Source organism: Crinia signifera, chromosome 5 (assembly GCF_055691185.1).
Source record: "Crinia signifera chromosome 5, ASM5569118v1, whole genome shotgun sequence".
Classification (NCBI taxonomy): Eukaryota; Metazoa; Chordata; class Amphibia; order Anura; family Myobatrachidae; genus Crinia; species Crinia signifera.
Window position 1 is genome coordinate 236,109,892 of NC_139221.1, and position 23,268 is coordinate 236,133,159.

At 42.4% G+C, this 23,268-nt stretch overlaps 1 protein-coding gene across 2 annotated transcripts in view; it reads left to right on the forward strand.

Annotated features, from left to right (window-relative positions):
* The window catches only part of SNRK (SNF related kinase), a 64,880-nt gene that overhangs the window by 36,443 nt on the left and 5,169 nt on the right, over positions 1-23,268 (forward strand). For both annotated transcript variants that reach the window (XM_083188675.1, XM_083188676.1), the window contains 3 exons: positions 16,148-16,289; positions 18,218-18,430; positions 18,775-18,909. In XM_083188675.1, coding sequence (XP_083044801.1) covers positions 16,148-16,289; positions 18,218-18,430; positions 18,775-18,909 — 490 coding nt within the window. The remainder of the gene's footprint in view (positions 1-16,147; positions 16,290-18,217; positions 18,431-18,774; positions 18,910-23,268) is intronic.

Here is a 23,268-nt window from a genome sequence, read left to right on the forward strand (position 1 = left end):
ACTCAAGGCACCATACATACATACATACGCCTGCTCTTAATCCAGAGCCGTTCAGATCCGTTACATCTTAAATCAATTGTTTATTTTAGAGGAGCTATAGAAGTTTTATACAACCCCTGAGTACTATAGAAATTGCATCCAATAATTGGATGATGCTTGTAAATTCTTAGTTACTGTGGTTTGTCAAACCAAATCATCCTACCATATGAAAGGAATCCTTAATCCTCCCAAGGCAATATTTGTCACCCAGTACTAGTATAGATCCTAAAGGCACATACACACTAGTAGACTTTAATTTCAAAAGACTTTGCCAAAATCTTTGATAGATAAATCTTTCACCAAAGTAGTGCGTACACACTGGACTATTTTCCTCAAAGAGCAAGAGATTTTCAGGAGGCGAAAGACTTTGCTGAAAATCTTTCATATACAAGGCTATTTAAATAATGGGCTGGGTTTGAATTCCAAGGGGCCATTTTAATCCGTGCATTCCTGTTCTTGGTGCCTGATTCAGAACTGATTGCTGGGCTGCGTATATTCAGACCCCAGCAATCAGGTAACTCCACCCCGCGCCGCCCGGGTGATAGTGACAAATTGTGGGTGACGGCAGCGTAAGGGTGGCCAGTGATGGTGACGTATAGTGGGTAACAGCAGCGTGAGGGTGATGGGCAATGTGTGATAGTGACAGATTGTGGGTGACGGCAGCGTAAGGGTGGCCGGTGATGGTGACGTATAGTGGGTGACAGCAGCGTGAGGGTGATGGGAAGTGAGTGAGGGTTACGGGTAGTAGGTGAAAGCTGTTTATGTACGGAGTGTCACCTGGCGGTCCCGCAGTTGTAGAGTTGTACTGGCTCGGGGGGCACAAGCCATCCTGCCACCTGACACAGTCTGCCACTGGAACTTGCGCCCCTAGAATTATGGGGCCCTAGGGCAACCGCCCATCAAGCCCTTGCATTAAGACGGCCCAGAATATATGCATTGCTGGCCTGTGCCAGCAATGTATATATTACTGGCTTATTAATAACATTGGTGCCAGTAATAAATACATTGCTGGCATGTGCCAGCAATGTATATATTACTACATTATAAAAATTATTGGTGGCCAGTGGTGCCAGGAATATATACATTGCTGGCATGTGCCAGCAATGTATATATTACTGCATTATAAACATTATTGGTGGACAGTGGTGCCAGGAATATATACATTGCTGGCCTGTGCCAGCAATGTATATATTACTGCCTTTAAACATTGGTGGTCAGCGGCTGCGTGTGATACATACACACACGCACTGTGGAGCAGGGGGAAGATGCGGCCAGTAAGCTGGGGGCGGGGCGTTCGGACGGGGCGGGGCGCTCCGGCGTGCCATGTAGCCGGGCGGGGGAGAGGAGTCTGCTGCGTGCAGCAGGTCTGCAGTGTGAGCCGGGCAGCGTGGGAGCGAGGAGGGGTGAGTATAAGCAGGGGGAGGGAGCGGGCGGTCAGCTGGGCTGAAAGTCTGTGATCTTTCAGCCCGGCTGCCGTACACAATTAGCGATGATGGCTAAAAAAACAGCCATCATCGCTAGATGTGCTGGTAAAACCAGCAGACTGCCCACCTCGGTAGCGATGATGCGGGAGCGCGCATCATCGCTAGTCGGGGATCTCTGGCCCATACACACTTGGCGATTTTGAGCTGAAAATCGGTCAAAACACCCGTTTTGACCGATTTTCAGCTCAAAATCGTCAAGTGTGTATGGGCCTTAAATGTCCAAAGTGCCTTATTGATTGGGTCCATGAGCACAATAGAACAGTGTGAGAGTGGAAGACAAGAGAGGATTTGTGCGTAGATCTTTGTCTGTAAGTGTCTCGCTAGAACGCTAATGTGTTTTCTAATGTGACCCAGCTTTATTTTCAATGAATCCTATTGTGTCATAATTATATGATCACCAAAAGACGCATTTAAGGATGGTTTGTCTATTTCGGTTCATTTTAAGAGAGAATATACAGTATGAATATTTCTATGAAGCTATATGTGGATGCATGATCTGAGATTGTAGGTCTATGGTGGTGGCTATACAGCTTGGGTTTGTGATCATATCACACAGGGTGGCAGGTTGCATTTTTCTTAACACTTTTTATTTTTCTTCCTGTATGTGACTTCCAGCATAGACTGTGCATGATCATGTCATTTGATTGTAAAATACATTTGTTTTATTTACGTTTATTCTATAGGATGTGTTGCAGTGATCTATTTTCTTTGATATTAATAACATACCCAACATTATCTGATACCCTATTTAGACCTGTGAATTACCTGGCATCTTAAGTGTTGGGTCATTTTGCCCGGTCTGACTTCTACACTGAGCAGCAAAGTAATGGGTTAAAAATGTCGACCTGGTAATTTGCAAAATTACACGTGTATTTCTTCAGTGTAAAAGGGTCAATTGGTGTCGCAAATCCTGGTTTGCCGACCCTGGTAAAACCTGGGGTAGACGACCCAGGTTGACCCTTTTCACACTCTACAAATTACCATGTAGAACTGCTTCATCCGGTAATTTGATGTAAAAGGGTATAAAAGAGTCTAAAAACATTCATGCTAAGCTTTTTAAGCTTATAGTTGCTCATCTGCACTCAATAACAATTAGGCTTGTTCTGCTAAAGTCTGCCTAGCAGCACGAGTCCGTATTTGAATTCTGACGAGGGCACATCTTATAATGAAGGACATTTTTCACAAACTCTTCTAGCATTGTATTACTCACGTGCAAATTAATGAACCGGTGCATGCTAGTTAATATAATTTAGTGGAGCTTCTTGTAATGAGAGAAGACATTTAAAAAGAAGATTGACTCAATGGAGAGAGTGTGTAGAAATTGCCCAAAGCAACCAATCGGCTTCTGCATTTTATCTATCCCAGTCAATGAAATGCTTTGATTGGTTGCTTTGACCTGCTTCTCCACTTTATCTCCAAAGTTTGATGACAGATCTTCCCCTAGTCATGGGATCAGCAGTAGTTTTGGTAATTTACCAAATAAATACCATGCTAATTGTCACTTACAAGCAGATTGATTTATGGTGTTCATATACACATATAGAGACCAATATATCCGTATTTAAAACCTAAAGATCATATTTTAGTTTCAAAGGGAGAGAATCAATTATGTACACCTAATCTTCTATCTAATGTGACAGCATATCGGGGCGTTATTGAAATGTTTATCTTTATCCTCCTTGTAATGCCCTTTTAGCCCGGGTTTAGCCAAATAAAGAAGCTAAACCCGACTAAAGTAACGGGCGTAATGAAAAAATTGCCATTTGTGCTCCCAAATGGCATCAGAAATTCTGGCAGCTGTAGGCACCTGTATGGAGCAACAACTGAATTGCGCAGTCAGGCACCTGTCCCTGACAGACACCGGCTCAGGTCATTAAATTGAACACCTCGTCCCCAACAGTTTGAAAGGTTCCTCATGTTAACATGTGTAGGGAATTGAAAGTTGTTTTTTTTTCGTTTTTTTTTTTCTTGTCAAGGAGCCATCTTGGTAGCCCAACAGTGTGTCATTCATTTGGCTTGAAAATTAGCATCTGTTGTTATCCATGACAACATTGACTGAAAAATAATGTATTGATATCACTTTACTGTCATGATAATGTGTTGACATCGATTTGGCTTACAGCAGACTGAATTTTAAATTATAGTTTTGTAACAACCATTTTGTGGAGTTGTTCTAGTCCACAATGGCCCATGTTCAGTTACTTGCGGTCAGTGGAGGCTACAGAGGTTGGGCTGCAGCACAGTTTAAACTTCAAATATAGGAGCAACACAAAGTGCGATTTCAAACAGACTTACTGCCAGTTAATGTGGCTCCACATTTAAATTTTGAACTGTGCTGCTGCCGCCACCACCACCACCTTCCCCACCCCCCCATATGCAGCCACCACTGCCTGCAGTACTTTACTGTGGTTAACTAATCCTCCAGGGGCTATTTGGTTAGCCCCAAAAACTGTCTTCATCAAGGGAAATCCCTGATGCTTTAGGAGTTATTAAATTCCACGCACCACTACAGGAGACCTTGAAAGGTTCGTAGATTTTACGCCCAATAAAACCTGTTAATGAGTGTAAACATGCATGTTGGGAGGCAATTGAATAGCCTATGAGCCCAAAGCTACCTTGTGGTACTTGAGTATTGGTCAATGTCTGCAGTAGGTCCTTGTGAGTAATGAGGACATACTCCTACTGCAGGAGCTGCCTCCTGCTGTTGTGTATAGGTGATTGGTGCATAGAAACACATTGGCTGCCATATTCTTAAGAATTTCACTGTCATGACCCAGACCAAAGCCAGCAATTTGTAACTTACTGGGTTGTGCACCCGCCCTTCCCATTAAATGAAAGAAAAGAGCTGTTCCATTCTGGGTTTTGCTGTTTGCATTTCAATATGTGGTGCCATTCAAACATCATTATACAAAGAGAGTGCTGATTTTTGTCAGCCAACTCTGCAGTAATCCAGCCATAATACAACAATCAAACTCGTATCAACTCTGAATGGAGTATAATGCACATTTTATTGGTTTTTATGATGTGAACATTGTATTTACACTTCATTTCTGCATCACTTATTAGTTCTCCCCAAAAATGTAATTTGTTTCTTGGCTGCCTATTCAGCATGTGCAGTTGTTTGGTTTGTGTTGTTGGACCAGAGCCTAGAGGAGGAAATGCATTGAGACAAGTACAGTACATCAATATTTTGGCATCTGCTCTGTGTGGTTTTTCAGTGCTTGCTCCTGATGTGAGGAGTGTGACAAACTGGTTACCATGACAGCAGCTGCATTCCCTACTACATCAACGGCTATCACCTGACCCAATCGCAGAGCTGTTGGCCTAAGTAAGGCTAATGTTACAGTGGTGTTGCATAACATACCTGTACAGTACATAACCATTAATAATGTCATTTATCTGGTTGTATGTAATCTGTTAATGTTACCTTTTGCTCTTAAGGGTAAGGAACATACACAGCAATTTTGACTATACATTGTGTGCTTTCCTGCCAAAACTGAGCTACCTGCAGTCTTTTTTTGGAGATACCGACCCCGTGGCAAGCTGTACACTAGGGTGACCAATTCCTCCCTTTAATCCGGGACACATATTAATTACACAGGTTCTGTGGCTGGCTTTCACCTGGTTTTAAACTGCCACACCTCAAGACTCCATTTCACCTGGTTTTAAACTGCCACAGAACCTGTGTAATTAATATGTGTCCCGGATTAAAGCAATGAGTTGGTCACACTAGTGTACACATGGTGCAATATGTACTATGTGTTCTACCGATATGGACTATATGTAATTCATATCGCACCGTGTTTTTACCCCACCGGCCTGCAAGAATTCGATCATTTACATTTGTTAGAACGTATTTGCCTGTGCAGAAGATATACACTGTAATGAATATAATATGTAAATAATAGAATAAGCCAATCCAATCAGATTTACTATAAGTCTCTATATAGCCTGTGAACCGCATCTGTCCATATTTTGGCAGCTACAATGTCCCTCACCCTCTCACTTCACACCGACTCTGCGGCAATTATTATGTATTTATGTGCATTCAGTTACACTGCCTGTTCAGAGTGTACAAAGCAGAACACTAAAGCTCATGCTCCTACAGTAACACATTTGCTGCATCTTGGATTTTATTTTGCTTCTTGGGCATTGTAGACTTGCAGTTCACCTATAGGGTTATGTAGGTTTATTGTAGAAATGGGGGTACACGATACCGCCTTTGTAGCTAGAATGGCACCTCTGTATGCTATTATTGGCCATCCTTTCCATCTTTATCCAAAGTGCATTTTCTACACTCTGAGAACAGATGTGCAAAATTAGACACTATATTTAGACTGGAAACATCCGAGCATATCATTGGAAGAGCTGTACTTCCATGTATACAGAGTCCGTTTTATAGAAATTATTTTATATCCCTTTAACCATTTTCTATGGGCAGTTTCTGGGAGATGTGATGTTCTGTGACAGGCATGTTGTATTTATATAAATGTCATGCTGTGTGACTGAACCCTCGCTCTGACACCCTCTCCCTGACCCCAGTGTATCTGGACTCCTCCTCCTTGTTCCTGACACTTCAGTTTGAGGATCCATCTCCATCTTTTGTCCCGAATGTCAACATGGACACTAAAAGTGCCATGCTTCGAGCACTATTTTTTTTTTCTCCCTCCACGTCCTAGTGCAAGACAGGCCATGAAAATACCGCCTGCCAGCACATGTTGGCTAAAAAAAAAAAAGTGAAAAACATTGTCGACCCCTGTCAACATTCAGTCATGTCGACCTAGTGACCATATCCAATTTGTATCGGAGCTGGTTTGAGAATGTAATAACCAACTAAACATAAAAATGTGGCTGTACATTATATAACCTCTTTGGGCTCCAAATGAATCCGTCTGCTGGTAAAAAATGTAAATTACATGTCAACTAAAATAGAAAAATAACTTAAGCTTAATTTTCAACTATATTAAGCTATATAGATCACCAGATGCCTCAACTGTAAAATACTGATTTTTCTAAATGTTTTATTCTAAGCGTGATAAAAAGTCTGCCGACAGTGAGTCATAATGAAAGCGGTCGTTGCTTATAGCAACCAATCGCATTTGCTGTTTTTCTTTTGGAGTTGCTATAGGAAAGGATGCCATTTATTTGCATTGGTTTTCATAACTTCACTCTAGTTTATCAAAATGTAGAGGAATGGCCACAGTCAGTTGCTTGAAGAATGTATCTACAAAAAGTCCCTGGAAAGGCAGGATGGGCGCAATGTGGGTGCTTGAGTTGTGCCTACGATAACTGTATTCCACTGTTTAGCAGTTATTCTTAATATGTAAATCTGGTCATTGTAGGATCTAGTGTGCATTCCATCTAGCACCTTCTGCAAATGAATCCATTAAAAGATGTGTGTTTTTGTGTTTTTAATTTAATGCACAGTCTAAGTTCGTAGAGTTCTTATTTACATGCTTAACTTGATCCCTATTTCTTACCTTTTTATAGACTTCTGGGATTTTTCTCATGGGTGCTGTGGGTCCTGGACACGAGGATAAGGTCTATAACACAGTTGTTCTGTGTGCAGTAGTTTTTGGGTTTATTTGTCAACTTCTGTTGCAATACATGTTCTGTGCTGAGACTTTTGTGTGTGTGTGTTTATATTTGTGCTTTGCTTCCAGGCTTTTTATGCCATGCTTCGGGTTTCTGAAGTGATCATTTGAAATGTGATATATAAAACACTGCACAGAAGAACATCATACACAAATTACTCTGCATCCTGTGGTTCTCGTCCTGTTCTAAAGACCAGCTCACGTTCTGAAGTGCACCATCTCTTCCTGAATGCTTCCCTTCAGTATTTATTTTATAGATAGTGGGGCACTATCCCCATGGGAATATCTCCCCTCATGGAATACAATAAGGGATTTGACGGACACCACATTCACATTTTATACATCAGTTTGCACTTTTGGTGATCTGGTTTATCAAGTATTGGCTTCCATTGTTTATATTACTTGAGTCTAGGGACCTGTGTGGTATTTTTATAGTCCAATCCCTTCTCTCAATCATTTTCTTGTTAGTTAGTTAGTTGGCTTCTTTCCTTTTTGTTTTTACCATGGATGCACAAGTGCCTGTTTAGTGTCACCGCCTGCATTCTTCCTAGTGTGTCTTTCCACTGCTCACATTGCTGAGATGGGGAGCTGGTGTAGTGCTTGGAATTCCATTAAATGGAGCAAGAGAACTTGTGGTTTCTTAGCTTTTGTGGAGCTTTGCCCCTGCCCTGATATCTGGTACTTTAGGTTACCAAAGTCTGAGTTGCACACATGTAAATGGTTTTCAGCCTTCGGTGTCTGTACACAAGATGGCCTGTGTGTAGTCAGTAGTGTAGACTGACATTTGAGAATCACATTTTCCAGAGTGTCCTGCCAGCTGCACAGATTAATGAAGTGTCATAAATCTGTCCGCGTGTGATGAGTTTCATCAAGATGACAAGTCCCCTTTCCACTCTTCAGTTAAGTTATTCGAGCATTAGTTTTACGGTGATACTTGAAGTGAAGAATGGGGTTGCTCTTCATCTTGCTCAACTTTTTGTCCTAACCGGAAAGCGGTAACTCACTGATGGAATTAATGTGGTGTATGAATTAGTCTAGCCTCTGAAGGAAAAATATGTAATCTCTTCTAAAACTGCTGTAAAATTAATTTTACATGGGCCTTCACACGGCTCACTGACGCACCAGAACACTGTGTTGGGCAGTGACCACACCTTTTGTGGATATCTTTCCAGAGGTTACAGGACTTCAGAAAACAATTGTATAACCTCATTCATAGTGAGTTATAGTTCTGTTTTATGTAGTTTACGTGAAACCTCTGTTTCCAAGGATACACTGTTTCTGGTTTTGTAGGCAACACAGGAAGATGATGCAACTACCAGGATATTGCCATATTGTTTTTATTTTGTTTAGCATTGAATTGAATATGATATATAAAATAGTAGCCATAAGCTGAAAATACAAAATGACGGAATGAAGTTTCCAGTTAAATATTAATTTGTGAAGTACACTTATTTAAAGTCTGTATTTTGCACACCGAGACAGGAAGCCATTTTCAGAGATACAGGCCTGCAAATGGATGAGCGCCCTTTCATTGTATTACTATAGGACTGTAGGTAGCTTCTTAGCCAACCTGCTCCAGCATCAGAATGTAACCTAGATTTAATACACCTATTGTTTTATGTAGCTGACCACTTACCCTGCTTGTGGAGAACTTGGCTGCCTGACAAGACTGCATGATAAATGTATTAATCTTCATGTGCAGATTTATGTAACCATATCACCCTGCTGACCAGCAGTAATGGGGCCAATAGTTGTGCAGCACTCACTGAAACATCTGCATAGTGCGGCTTATTGGCTGGTTTAAAGTGGAGCTCACTGGAGGCAAGTCCGCTAGCCTCATAGCTGTCCCCTCTCCCACCCTTCCACTGGAGGCAAGTTCGCCAGCCTCATCTTTCCTATGGGGTACCTGCCAAACAGGGAATGAGTTGCCAGAGGGGCGGACAGCTGTATGAAGATCTACTGCATGGGTTTTCAACCTGTGGCCCTCCAGATGTTGTGAAACCACATGTTCCAACATGCTTTGCCACATTTTTCCCTATAGGAGCATGCCAAAACTGTCAGGGCATGCTGGGACATGTAGTTCCACAACATCTGGAGGGCCACAGGTTGAAGACCTGTGATCTACTGCTTACCCACTGTTATAGGGTTCAGTTTGCACTCTGCAACGCACCTCTCCCCCCTTCTGCCTCAAAATACAAACCGGCAGGAAAAAAAAATCTGTGGAGAACACACAGCATCTTCCATAGACATTTGTCAGGCATTTTCCTTGTCATATCGAGGTTTTTAAAACAATCTAATTTTAGATCCTTGGATTGAGGAGGTGGCTTGTCTAAATACCAGAAATGCATAAGAGTGGAAAAAAATATATATATATTTTTATATGCTATTGGAAACATTTTTAATTTTAGAACAGTATTTCTGCTGTACTGATTTGTTTTTTCCACTGTTTGTCAGGATGTTCTAGTTTGCTCACTAATATTGAAAATCATCTTATCTACTCCAGTATAATATTCTGACTGCATTATGTTTCGCTCTTAAGAATTCTAACATTTACTCCAAAGTTATACCCATACTATGTTTGCATTTGAGGTAGACCACACTTGTGGCATAAATACGTCATTATTGTTGCCCTAATCAGTGGTGACACTTCAGAGTAATGGTGGCCACACATCAGACCAACTTTCCTCCAACCATCCAACTAGTTGCTTGGATGGAATAAAAATATGGTACTGGATGGGGAGCAAAGGACAATCAGAAATGTGCTCACAAACCCAGGAAAATGGACAAAAACATTCAGTCAAATTGTTTAAATCAAAAAGGTTCAACTACAGTACAGTGTCTGAGCGACAGTTTTTGTCCTTTTCCAGAATTTGGGAGCAAATTTCTGAAGTAAATATTACATTTGCTCCCATCCAGTACCATATTTTTTATTCAACTAGTTGGATGGTTGGAGGAAAGTTGGTCTGATGTGTGGCCAGCATTAGACTAGAGACACTGATGGTCATTCAGACCTGACCGCTGCTGATCAAACTAGCAGCAATCAAGTAGACTCAGCCCCGCTACAGTGAAATCCCGCATTGTGAATTAGTGTGCTCGCTGTGCAAATGGATGAGTACTCCCAGTATAGAATCCGTAGCCAAGCTAAAATGTCCAAAATCCTTCATTACAGGCTCGTCATCAAATGATTTTTCTACTGGCCAACAGTCATTGCAAGCCATGATTAGCCTGACCTTTACTCGGCGGCTGAGATTAATCTAGGCATATCCGAGCTGGAGCTTACGTCACACACCCTCCCCTAAAACACTTGGCCTCGCCTGTGGGTTCTTACCAGAACCACTAAATGGCCCCCCAGATGTCTAATTCCGGCCAATCTCCTTGCAAACAGCTACTGAAGGAAAAAGTAGCAAGATTTCATTGCTAGCAGGCGTTGTGCATGTGTACCACGGGTGCTACGCATTCGCACAGCAGCGATCAGGTATGAATCAGGCCCACTGTGTACAATGCACACCTCTTACCTAGTTGGTTAAACAGGCCTGTGTATTTCCAGCATTAACTTTTTTATTTTAGTTAGTGAACTTTGATTATGGTATTATGGGGGCTCGTTTTCTCTTGGTGGCTGCTTCGTACTGCAGCAAACCTTACCTGACGTTTAATCTCTGCAGCAGCCAGTAGTCTGAAGTTGTGTTATTTAATGTCTTACATGAAAATGTATGTAATAAAGTGTATTCTTTCTCATTCATAAAATGGCATATTTTAATTGACGCTTAGAATCCACTTATGCTCCAAGCAGCATTGTTTGGAAATCTTCTCATGCATTCTGCACTGCTGTTCTAAGCACAATGACCGATCCCTGGCGATTCATTATAAATTAAACACACATTGCTCCATTGAGGGGAGAACAAAACTTGGAAGCGCTGCACACGTTTAAGGAAATGAATATCGGATTTGTACTGTTAGTATGAATGGCTTTTAGAACAAGTGAATACTCCTATTTGTAGTTGTAACATGGTCTATGTATAGACTCAGCAGTTAATGGGGCCATTGTGTAAAGGCTAATGTAAAATTATAGGTTATAATTTTCTGCTAATTAACATTTTTAATAGTGACCATTTAGTGTAGATAAAAAGGACATCACGGAACATGTAGTTGTCTACATTTACCACTGACAAACTACATTCACATAGGCGTTTGCCTTGTCTCCTTTTCTTTTTCTTAATCGCATGTTGAAGTGCATGTTTACGTAGTTTTTATGCTTTTGGAAATGCATGTCCTCCCCCCCGAATCATTGACGAGGGAAGAAATTGTTGGCATCCAGTGCATGATATGCCAATAAAAACAGATGCACATGCAAACTGTTTTTATTGGCATATCATTGTGTTTGCAGTGTGCTTCCATTGAGGTGGATGTGTATTTTCAACTGTGATTCGAAAAAAAACACTGGGAAAACCTGTACAGCAAGACGTGCAACAGCAATTACACATATGTAATAACTCGATAGGCACATTGGGTGGTTGTTTGGTTTTTATTTTTTTCCCACTGTACTGTTTTTGTTTAATAGCCATATTATTTTTGCGTCTGCTGGTTTAGGGTAGAACAAATAGATTCAGCCTTGTAAGCTTCGAACATAGGACACAACTTTTATAGCATCACACCTTACTAACAATGCAAGAACAGAACTTACCAATGTCTGTAAGGCCTGCTGGGGTATTGTATACTGTATTCTACCCCTTTTACTGCCAAATCCCAGATCCAAGCCAGGTCTGATCCGGGATCTGCACCGTTTACACTGCAGTGCCTACCCGCAGTGTAAATGGGGGCGGTACTTGGAGATGACATCATCTCCAAGTGCCGGGACCACCGATCATCGCGCTGGGGGCAAGCCCAGCACTAAGGTAAGCTGCTTGGCTGCCCCCATGCACCCCAGCCCCCAATCCATGAGGTGAATGGGATGCACCATACAGGCATCCATTCACCACCTCCCTGCCTCTGCTTCTTTCTGCAGAGTACAATAGAGCGGCGGAGGCTGTGTGTTCCCCCCCCCCCCCCCCCCCCGTCCAACCACCATGTTGACCACGGGACGCTGCGGTCCGGAGGTTAGGCTTTACCCATTGCTGTAAACTTGAGCCAGGTCAGATAACCAAACGTACCCGTTTACACTGCCCTCTACCCATGTCCTGCCCGTGTTCTACCCTGGTCAGGACCTTGGTAGAAGTCCCGTGTAAAGGGACACAGGTTAACCCCTTTTACACCACCGCTGACCCTGGTCCACCAGGGAAAAACCCAGGTTTTTGCGGCATTGTGAAAGGGGCATCATTCTCCTCGTCTAAAACAGTAGTGTATACGTGAAACAGCATGATATTTTCATCAGTTGGTGTATAGAACAATATTATTCATGGTAAGCCCATGCTGCCAGACCAGAGCTGCACACTCCTTTATGGACTGAAAGCAGAATACTGTATATTGCAGGTCTTTAAGAGCCCCAATATGAAGCGTTCACTTAGCATAACCAGCAGAATACGTTCTAGCTGGCTAGTCTCCATCATAGCCTGCGTGACTACAAATAATGTAGTCTGTGAACTGAGCATCACTGGGGAAATTTTATGAAGTACCCTAATTATGTTGATAATGTTTATTATTTAAACTTGTCCTAAGGGGGAATTCAGTTCTCCACAGATGTGATACCACAATGTCCAGCTGGGCAAATCATTGTTACAGGAGGAGATTTACATGCCTTTTCCTGTACCTCCTATGAGGTTTGATGGAAACTGTGCAAAGGTACATTGCTGCGGAGCACTTATGGTGCGTACACACAGGGGCGATTTTGTGCAAAATCGCGGGAAATATGGTCGCTGAGCGACCATATTGCCCGCAATGGGAGTGTGCACCGGCGATATATCGCCGGGTGCGCGTTCCCGTTTTTGCCCCTGTGGTGGTCGCAGGAACATGCCCCTGCGACCAGCTGATTACCACTGCTGGGCTCCCCCCGGCAGTTTCTTTTTCATCAGCGACCATCTCTGGTCGCTGATGTAAAGTAGAAACTGAGCAATATATTGCTCAGCCATATATTGCTCAGCAATATATCTCCCCCGTGTGTACACAACATTAGTGATCATTCTGGATGCACATTACAGGTCAAAACAAAGTACTTGGTGCTCTGCCTTTTTCATAGCCTAAAATCACAATGGCTTTAAACAATAGGTTTATTTATCTGATGATGTAAGTGGATCTGTTGAATATACTGAACTATTTTCTGTGTAAGTAAATGTGGACACAAATGCCATAGGTGCATCTGTACACTGCTGTAGGTCTATGCCATGAGATCTAGTTACATTATAATTACTTTATTTTGTTAATATTCATTTCGTGACATCCTCTGTTCCTTGTCACTAGGGATGCCTGAGATTTGGGGTTGAAAAATTCCCACCCCTCCACAAACTGCCCGCCCGAACATTTACTGTGTGGGGTGGGCAGTGCGGCTGGGAGCGGCCGCCGGGGGAGGGTCTGGGATTCCCTGGTGGTGTGGCCGTAAACTGTAGAGCAGGGCGGTCGGGTGGGAGCAGCAGCGGGTTCGGGATTCCCCGGTAGTGAGGCCGGAAGCTGTACAGCAGCAGTGTGGGGTGTGGCCAGCGGGCTGCGCATCGTGACCTCTAAACGGGACGGGCACAGCCGGGCAGCGTCTGAGCAAGTGCATACAGTCTAGGAATTATAATCCTTAGATTGGCCACCCTACTTGCAGGTTTATGCTTTTTGTTTCTACAAAAACAACATCCCACTTTCTCTGGACATGACTTTTCGGCTTATGTGGGGCATCCATAATACTGAACATCTGCCGCACTTTAAAAATACATGTGAGGACAAGGGGCTGCATTTTAGTATGATCAGTTTATTGCTGACACCTTTATGAATCACAGGCATACACCCACTATATCTCTTCCTCCCCTAATTTACAGCATGTAAAGAGTTATTTGGGTGTTGCCTTTCTAGATGTGACAACAGGAATGTGACAGGATATTGTGGGTCACAAGGCTGGTCTCTATTATCTGTCCCCAAATACATGGGAGATTGCAGCTTGCTGTATTATTCTTCTCAGAACTGACCTGCACATTGCCCCCTCTCAGATCACTGACACAGTGCTGGTTTCTATGGTAATGCCTCATTCAGCACATTCATTCTGTGCTGCAAACACATGCTGGCTCCGTTTTACTCACCTGTCTCGAGGTCAGGACGATTAAGAGACCTAATGTTGGTAATTATTGATTTTACCAGTTTTTTTTTGTTATTTGAGTGAATGCCGTGATTTAATATAAATAAATAAAGGTACCATCATTTGATATGGTATATCCTTGGTAGTATGATGGTATTTAACCCACCGGCGTTTCTGCCGGCACATGAACACCATTTCAGCTCTCTACCCCAGGGGTGGTGAGCTGAAATCCACAAAATAAGTCACCCATTTGAGTGCTGAAACCTGGACTATTTGTGTCGCTACTTTGGTCGAGTTTGCAGCTAAACCTCTGTTTTTATCTGGCTCATTTTAATCAACTGAATATCGCTCCCCGATCTCCCATCACTTTAGACGAGAGGTCGGACGCGATTAAATGATTGAATACAGCCCAATGTCTTAATGCTAGTAAGCCAGCTCAAAACAAATGCTCTGAAAGCTAGTAGATGTTGTTTAGCTTGCTGCCAACAGATGGCAGTGTTTCGGAGCCACATAGGGCAGTATTTAATGAGAAAAATTTGCCGTGTTTTATGGCGAGTTTGTGCTATTTTCGCATTGGAAGGGAGCATTTTGCTCTCCCAAAGTGAACCACCCTATTCAATGTGGTATTTTCGCCGTCTTTTTAAGTGATTTTCGCCGTGTCTCGCCGTGTAGCAATTCTCCATCTTTTCATGGAGAACTGGAATGTGAACTTTTAAACTAAAAGGTTTTTTTTTTTTCATTTTGGTGTCAAAAAATCAGGATTTTTTTTTCTGTGAAGGGGCATGTTATTTTTATTCATGTGCTTATAGGACATGAATATATATTTATTTTTACACAAAGCAGCCAGCAGGGGGCCGGAGCTCTCGAGCCGCTCATTAGATATTCATATATTCACTGCACCCGATCATTACATATGCACGATCGGGTGCAGTGAATACTGGGTCCCCCGCTGGCTATAGGGGAGGGGCAGCTTGTGCTGCCTGGGTCCCGGGGAGCCCTCCTCCCCTCCACATATGTTCTGGGGCAGCCAGGGAGACTTTAATCTCCCTGGCTGCCACCGTCCCCCGGCTCCCTGCCGCGGACGTTTGTCCGCTGCAGGGGTTAAGACTCGCCGCGAGTGGCGGTGAGTCCTAACCACATTGAATAGTGGGAGCAGGAGTGGCAGCGAGCTCTCCGGAACAGGGCGAGTGAAAAAATCTCTCGCCATGCACGGAGAATTTTTCTCATTGAATACTGCCCATAGATAGATAGATAGATAGATAGATATGTAGACCTGTTACTTATTGTAGGATCATAGCCCTGACCTATTAGAAGTACGCACTATTAGAATATTTACTCATTCAAGGGCCAGATGCATCAAGCTTCACAAAGGGATTAAAGTGGATAGTGAGAAACAGCCAGCCAATCAGCTCCTACCTGTTATTTTTCAAACCCAGCCTGTGACATGGCAGGTAGGAGCTGATTGGCTAGTTTTTTATCACTCTCCATTTTATAACTTTTAAAGCTTGATACATCTGTCCCTCATAGTGGAGTGGACACTCCTTTTTTTTTTTTTTCTAAAACATGGACATCTGCTGTAGGGTTTAATTTTTTTTTTTTTTTTTTTTTTTTTTTTTTATCAATTCTACCATTATGTTCCATTTTAATCAATATTACTGTAGCTGACTAATTAGGAACCAGACATACGTGTCTTTATTGTATGTCCCTTTTATCAGAAGTTAATGGATTCCTTTTCCAAAGTTGGGAGGTACTGTCATTGTTCTAAACTAGGAGTTATAGGCACTTTAAAGGAATGTTGGTTTAAGCTAAATGTATTGTTATTTCAGATATATGGAGCCTGGGTGTGATCCTCTTCATGCTGGTGTGTGGAACTCCTCCTTTCCAAGAAGCAAATGACAGCGAAACCCTGACTATGATCATGGACTGTAAATATACCGTGCCCAAGCATGTGTCCAAAGAGTGTAAAGAGTAAGTAGACCCTTCTAGTGCTCTTATATCTTCCACAAGTCTCAGGATCGTTGGCAGAAAACCTGGTATCTACAGGGATAGATCAGTCAGCCTTTCCTGCTTAAGTACATCTTCTGTATAGGCTGTAGTTAGCACTAACCTGTAATGTAACTGCTGGCATCAACTGTTAGTTTTGTAAAATTATATACAAAGGCAAATTGAATAATGCTACTAGCCTCTAGAAACCCCATTCTGCTGCATATGTTAGACTAGTAGTAACCACCAAATACCGAAATCTGGATTGAGCAAACACCAGGAGTCCTAGTACTGCAGCTCCTAACTGGTGGGGACTGCACTCTGAGTAACTTAGAAAATGTTTCCTTCACTTTTGTTAGAGGATTGTGGGTAATAAGAGGAAAATGTTCATGATAGATTAATATCCTTATTTTCATTCACTCTGTTGAAAGAGGTGACAATTATTAATATATGGTATCTTACAAAGAAAATGTTGTGGATTGAAGGTGGTATCATTTTTGTAAGTGGTTTGAGTAATGTGTAAAGGGTAGGTGCTATATGGTGGGATTTTTTTATTTTTTTATTGATACCATATAGATATAGTTAGTTGCCTGGTTCCATTCCTAGGCTGGCCTGTAGATACGCACACTTGTTGAGACTACAATATATTGCATCTGCTCTTAGCTGGGATATGCATATACCACATGCTACCAAAAGCAATGTAAGACGCTTTAGCCTGCCATACAGAAATGTGCTCAAATCTGCAAATACATTTCTTAGCAGAAGCAATATGCTACTCTTAAAACAGACGTGACTTAATCTCCTGTTCAGTGGTAACTTATTTGTTATTTGAATGTTAATGAGACATTGATCTCCCATAAGTTTTTTAAATACTTATGTTGGGTACACACCAGGACGATTTGGCCCAAAATGATCCAATTTAGATACAATCTCAACCAATTGTATGTAAATTGGCCATGTTTTGTGCCATTTTGCTGCCGTTTTGATGCGATCCCGATCTGATGCGCGGGTAATCAGGTCTTTTCTGAGATCCTACCTGCAGCAAGTAGGATCTGAGAAACGACCATTGTAGTGGGTGCGGGTCGCGATCGGATCGCAATCACATCAGGTGCCTTTTCTGTGCGGGTCGGCGTCTGGTCTGCACTGAGCTCGTTTTATTCATAAACTTTTTTCATGCACAAAATGATGAAAAATACATTATAAACTACCTGACGGATATGTGTGTGCAAGGAACAGACAATGAAACGTAAATGCATTTTTTGTTTTAGACAAGGGTCCAATCCACAAGATAATGCTTTTTGAAATGCACATTTTCCAAAATATGGGAAATAGAATTAGAAATAAAATGGTACAAATTATTCCTGAAGATCACTTGAAAACATGCACTGTAGGGTTGTATGAGGGCCAAACATAAGTGTTCTATTAGAACTAAAACCTAGTAGCCAAATAGTCACACCAATATATACATCTCCTCTAAAGTGAGGGGCGAGATCAAACTATTAAACCCAACCTAAATGCTGGGCTTTACCCCAAAATTGCCATTTTGGTGCCTAAACAGGTCACCTTGTGCATTTCAAGTTGGCAGCATAAGAGACGGTCAGCTGAATTGGGTCTCCCTAAGGCTCAGCGCGACCATCCAGTTTCGGCCATGGGAAAAAACTTTTTGAATTTGCCCCACATTATCAACTGAATAGAAAATTAAATTCAATTTTTTTTTTATTATTCTTGTTAAAACCCTGTCTAACTTTAAGCTCAGGAAAAATTATATAATCTTATTGGAGATTTAATGAAAAATATCATTTTTAAATTGAAAGTAGGTTATTAGGTACCTTCCTTCCTTCCTTCCTTCCATTGACCCTGCATAGACCTTTGATATAGCTTATTGTTCCTTTTCTCTTCTCTTCTCCTCCCAGCCTCATCACTCGCATGCTGCAGAGAGATCCTAAGAGACGAGCATCTCTGGAGGAAATTGAAAACCATCCATGGCTCCAAGGAGTTGATCCGTCACCTGCAACAAAGTACAACATTCCTCTAGTGTCCTACAAAAACCTCTCTGAAGAGGAGCACAACAGCATCATACAACGGATGGTCCTAGGCGACATAGCAGACAGAGATGCCATTGTAGAGTAAGATGTCACTATTTTTCCCATGAGGGGTTTATGTTCTTTGCACGAGAGGTGTTGCTCAGGTGCTTTCCTCATGGGGAAAGCCTCACAGAGAATGTACAGACCTTATTCCTCCAAATGTAGAACCCATTTAATCCTGCTTTAAAAACACAGGCTGCGTTTTGTTATTCATTATAAACGAGGCACATCCCCAACAATTGGTCTGCGTACAGAGAAAGCCTTTAAGGGCAATGCCATTGTAAACTACAACCTAAGTTCTGTAGTAGGGTTTAGCCTTAAGTTCGTGAAAGCAGCTGCAGTTGAGTTCTACATTACATTTCCTGTTTTATATCTTTTCCTTTCAGTGCCTTGGAGACAAACAAATACAACCACATTACAGCCACGTACTTCCTGCTGGCAGAGAGAATTTTACGAGAGAAGCAAGAAAAAGAGATCCAGGCCCGGTCTGCCAGCCCCAGTAACATCAAGGCCCAGTTTAGGTACTGATTACATTCATTATGATCAATGTCATTTTATCAAGTTAAAGTACTAAATGCTCCTTCCAGAGCTGGCTTTGACTAGTCTCCTTTTAAGCTATCAAGGGAGTTGACTGATATGTACTCTGGTAATACATGGTCTGTATCTTTATATCATGTCACCAGTAAATAATACTAATCTGTGGACACGCAGGCCGGTCTGGTTCAATATCGGCGGCCGGAGGGGTGCTGGCATCCCACAGGGAGGGACATCACGCCGGGGGCCAGGCTGCATTGAGCATTTGAGATGGTAGAAGTACTCTACCGCACAGTCAATTTCTATATCTGATTTTGATTCCGCTGGGATTTGCCCCGGAATCGAATTGTGATTGGGGGCTTTGCAATTTTGCCTATATACGCAGCTTTAGGGTGTATTTAATCCCGGATTCCAAAGGCTTCTGTCCAAGTGTCGGAAAGTCCAGGAAACGGCCACGGATTGTCTGAAACCGGCTGTGAATTCAACAATCCGCAGCCGTTGCCGACAAAACTTCCAACTTTAAAAATAGTCTGATTTGATAGCCTTAAATGCGGTCGGTAATGGCTGCACTGAATAGGTGAGTGACGATATTTCCCCTGTTGGGAAATATCGGCACAGTTTGAATACCCTTATTCTGTTCTTTTTTGGGCACACTTATGCATAAAAAAAGAGAAAACAGAATACATTTTTTTTTAGTTTAGACTCCTTCCTATACTGATTAAGTCCCTATATAAAAGTGTTTTTTTTCCCCAGCTGAAAAGTTCAATAAACAAAATAAAATAAAGATAATATGAAGTAAATTGTAAAAGCTATTTTCTATGGTTCCTTACGATCAAGTGTTTTTTTTTAAATGGCCTTTTGGAAACTACAGCCCTAATTGTTGCTTGTATTCTACACTCTGAATGACCTGTCACATTTCAACATAGTCAAACAATAGATAACTGTATTATCACTAATTAGCTGCTAGTGTTCAATAGAGCACAAAGTATGAACTGGTGAGACCTGACTTCTGTGCCAGGCTATTGAAGAGAGGCCAAGACCTTATAGACCAGATAATAAACACTAAATGTCCACCAATGTGACGGTTCTGTGCTTTCTGGAGATAAAAGTGAATTTATGTAGAATTCAAATTAACCCTCTCCTTCTGTGTAGAGACTTAAGGCCCCCATACATTAGGCCGACTTGTCCTTAGGACAAGTCGGACCCAATTCTCCTGTGAGCCCACCCGGCAGCTCCCCGGGAGGCTCACATACAATTTGTCACTTGATGTGCCAAATTGCTTGCGATTTACCACATGTAACGGGGAGCTGCGGGCGGTGAGGAGCAAGGAGGGCGCCGGTGATCCTGGGGCGCAGGGAGCCGTTTAAGAAGCCACTGCCGTCAGTGGGAGCAGTGGGGGCAGTGCAGAGTACCAGGGAGCCGGGCCGGGCAGGAGAAGACTCTGCCGGGCAGCGGCGGGACTCAGGAGCAGCAGAACACTTAAAACAAAAAAAAGCCCATACAAACGCATAGGAAGCCATTGATTGGCTGAGACCTCTCTCAGCCAATTAGCGATTGGCTGAGAGAGGTCTCAGCCAATCAATGGCTTCCTATGCGTTTGTATGTTTTTTTTTTTGTTTTTTTTTAAGTGCTCTGCTCCCGGCGCCACTCGCGCTGCCGCTGCAGCGTCTTCTCCTGCCCGGCTCTCTGGTACTCTGCGCCGCCCCCCCCTGCTCCCGCTGACGGCAGCTTCTTCTCCTCCTCTGCCGGGCTCCCTGCGCCGCTCCCCTGATCCCTCTACCTGGCTCTGGTAGGTCCCCCCCCCCGCCAGCTGCAGCACATAAGATTTAGACCTGCCGACTCTGATCCGATGCACACGGGGCCACGCATCGGGTCGGAGGGCATGTCTCCATATGCGATTTGGGCTGATTTTACGGCCCGATTCATCCGAATCGGGCAAAATCGTGCCCAAATCGCATAGTGTATGGGGGCCTTCACTGTGTAAGTACAGTAAGGAGATTTTGCAGCTTTAAGCAGTATTTATTCCTCACCTATGTATGCAGCAAATCTAAATGAGAAATGCAAGTATGTGACTGCCTGCCAATGTTCTGTGGGGCTGATCTGTATCATAGCAACTACAAGAAGCATCCTAAAGGCCGCGCTCAGTTGTTTAACCCACTGTAATAAGGGGCACGGTTGGAACAATCATCAAGAAAAGACCCTTATAAAATTACCACAAATTTGACACCGAATCGTTAAATCTTTTCAACAAGTACTTGACTGCAGAATTTTGAAGTTTATTTCTTAACCTAAGCAAACGTTTTTTTTTTTGTTTTTTTTATCGTAATGACGTGTAATGTTTATATAGAAAATATAAATTTTTTATTACACAGCCTTTTTTTATTTAAATTTATATAACACATGTTAGCGACGCTGGCAATTTTGGCAGATATTTTGCATATCTCCCAGATGTTGGAACTCAAAGGGTTAACCTATTGTGCATGTTGTAAAGGTGCTTTTTGGGGCTTTTTTTTTCTGACTCATATTTCCATTATATTAATATATAATGGTTACAAACACAAGGTATAAACTATAGAGTGACATATAGTTTGGAACGGTATCTGTTCTCCATTATTGAAAAATAAGCAAAGAAATGCATCCAAGAGAAAGAGGGATCATGTTCATTTCAGTAGCCATGGGCTATAAAGACTGGAAGATGATTTAATACTATATTTTAAATTAATACCATTATATAATAACAGTCCACTTTAAATTTATATTAAATATCACAGATGGAAAAAAGCTATTCCTGAACCTGCATGTGTGGGGTTAATGCTCCTTAAACTTCTCTAGGTGGTAAATAACACAGAGAAAATACTGTAGGAGAGAGGATCCACCCCCTCACTAAGAAGAACGTGTGGTATTTGCTCTGTGTTATTTACCACCTAGAGCAGTGTTTTTCAACCACTGTGCCGTGGCACTAGTGTGCCTTGAGCTGTTCTTAAGTGTGTCCCCAGATCTAGAGATGACAAAATAGTTTACAGCCACCACCGGTTCAACTGTTATTTACTGGTCTCTTCTTTTCATGTATTTTATGTGGGGACCAGTGTGATTGTTTGTTATATGGGGCCAATAGGGTTTTTTTTTTTTCCTGTCGGGGCCAATGTGTTTTGCTCTGTGGGAATCTCATGGTGTGCCTTGGCAATTTTAAAATCTTATTTAGTGTGCCGTAAGGTAAAAAGGTTGAAAATTATTGACCTAGAGGTGCTAACTGTGGTCGTGGAAGAGGATTGTATCCAACCACACAGGGATGTATTATTTCTACTGCTAGCGCCAGTGGAGGGGACACTCGCTCACTCTTTCTGCATTATTATTGGCAGTGTGGGGTCACCATTTGGGGTGTACTGCTAGACAGCTTGTGCGCACTTTTTAGATTTTCTTTATCTCTTTGGCTCTTTAAACTCATGTTTGGCTGTAACAGATTATAACATGGATGATTATACTATTTGCCTTTGTCAGCTGCTTTAACTGCTGTCTGTAGACCCACAAGGTAGAATGTGTCCATGTGGTCTCCATTACACATCTGTAGAAATATATTTAATCTTTCTGTGCAAATTTGAAGCATGCAACTTATGTACTCAGTGAAAGCACTGCTGCACTCTTCCCCTGCAGAAGAGATGTGAGTAGCCCAAGTGCATTATATTCACGAACGCACACACCTGGAGGGGAATTCAGTTTCTCTTGATAGTTTTTGTAGCATAAAATCATTCACCATGATTTTTTTCCGCATGATTATTATTTGGTCATTTTAGTTCAGCCCCGTTTTTCATGAAAAAACACAAGGATCTGGGATAAATTCGTGGATCCATGTTTTTTCTTGCCCGCGATCGTAAAAAAGGGTGCGTTATCTGGCATTTCTCCTCTACTGCCTCGGGCAGGTGAAAAAACCTCTATACTGCTGGATTGGGGGAACGATTAGCTGCTGTAATTTACAAAAGCTAATTGAATTCCCTCCTCACTACTATGTACCTATACACAGTTGTTATAGCTTGGTTGCTTACAATGTTAAATGCACCCCCATTGTCAATGCCACCCCCACTATCAACGCCAACCCGAAGAGTGGCATGGGGTGGCGGTACACGTCCTCTGACCTTTTCATACCCCCACTATCCACGTCGGCGTGGAGTTGAATTTAGATAGTGTGGCGAGCCACCGAGCCCGAAGCGTGGCGAGCGCAGCGGATTATTTTACATGTATTCCGCGTCCCGTGGACCCACTAATGACTGTACGAGCAACATGAAGTTTCCAATTAACTTAATTAGTCCAATTATTTTTGACCCTATGGTGGTGCTGCCTTTCCAAGGAGT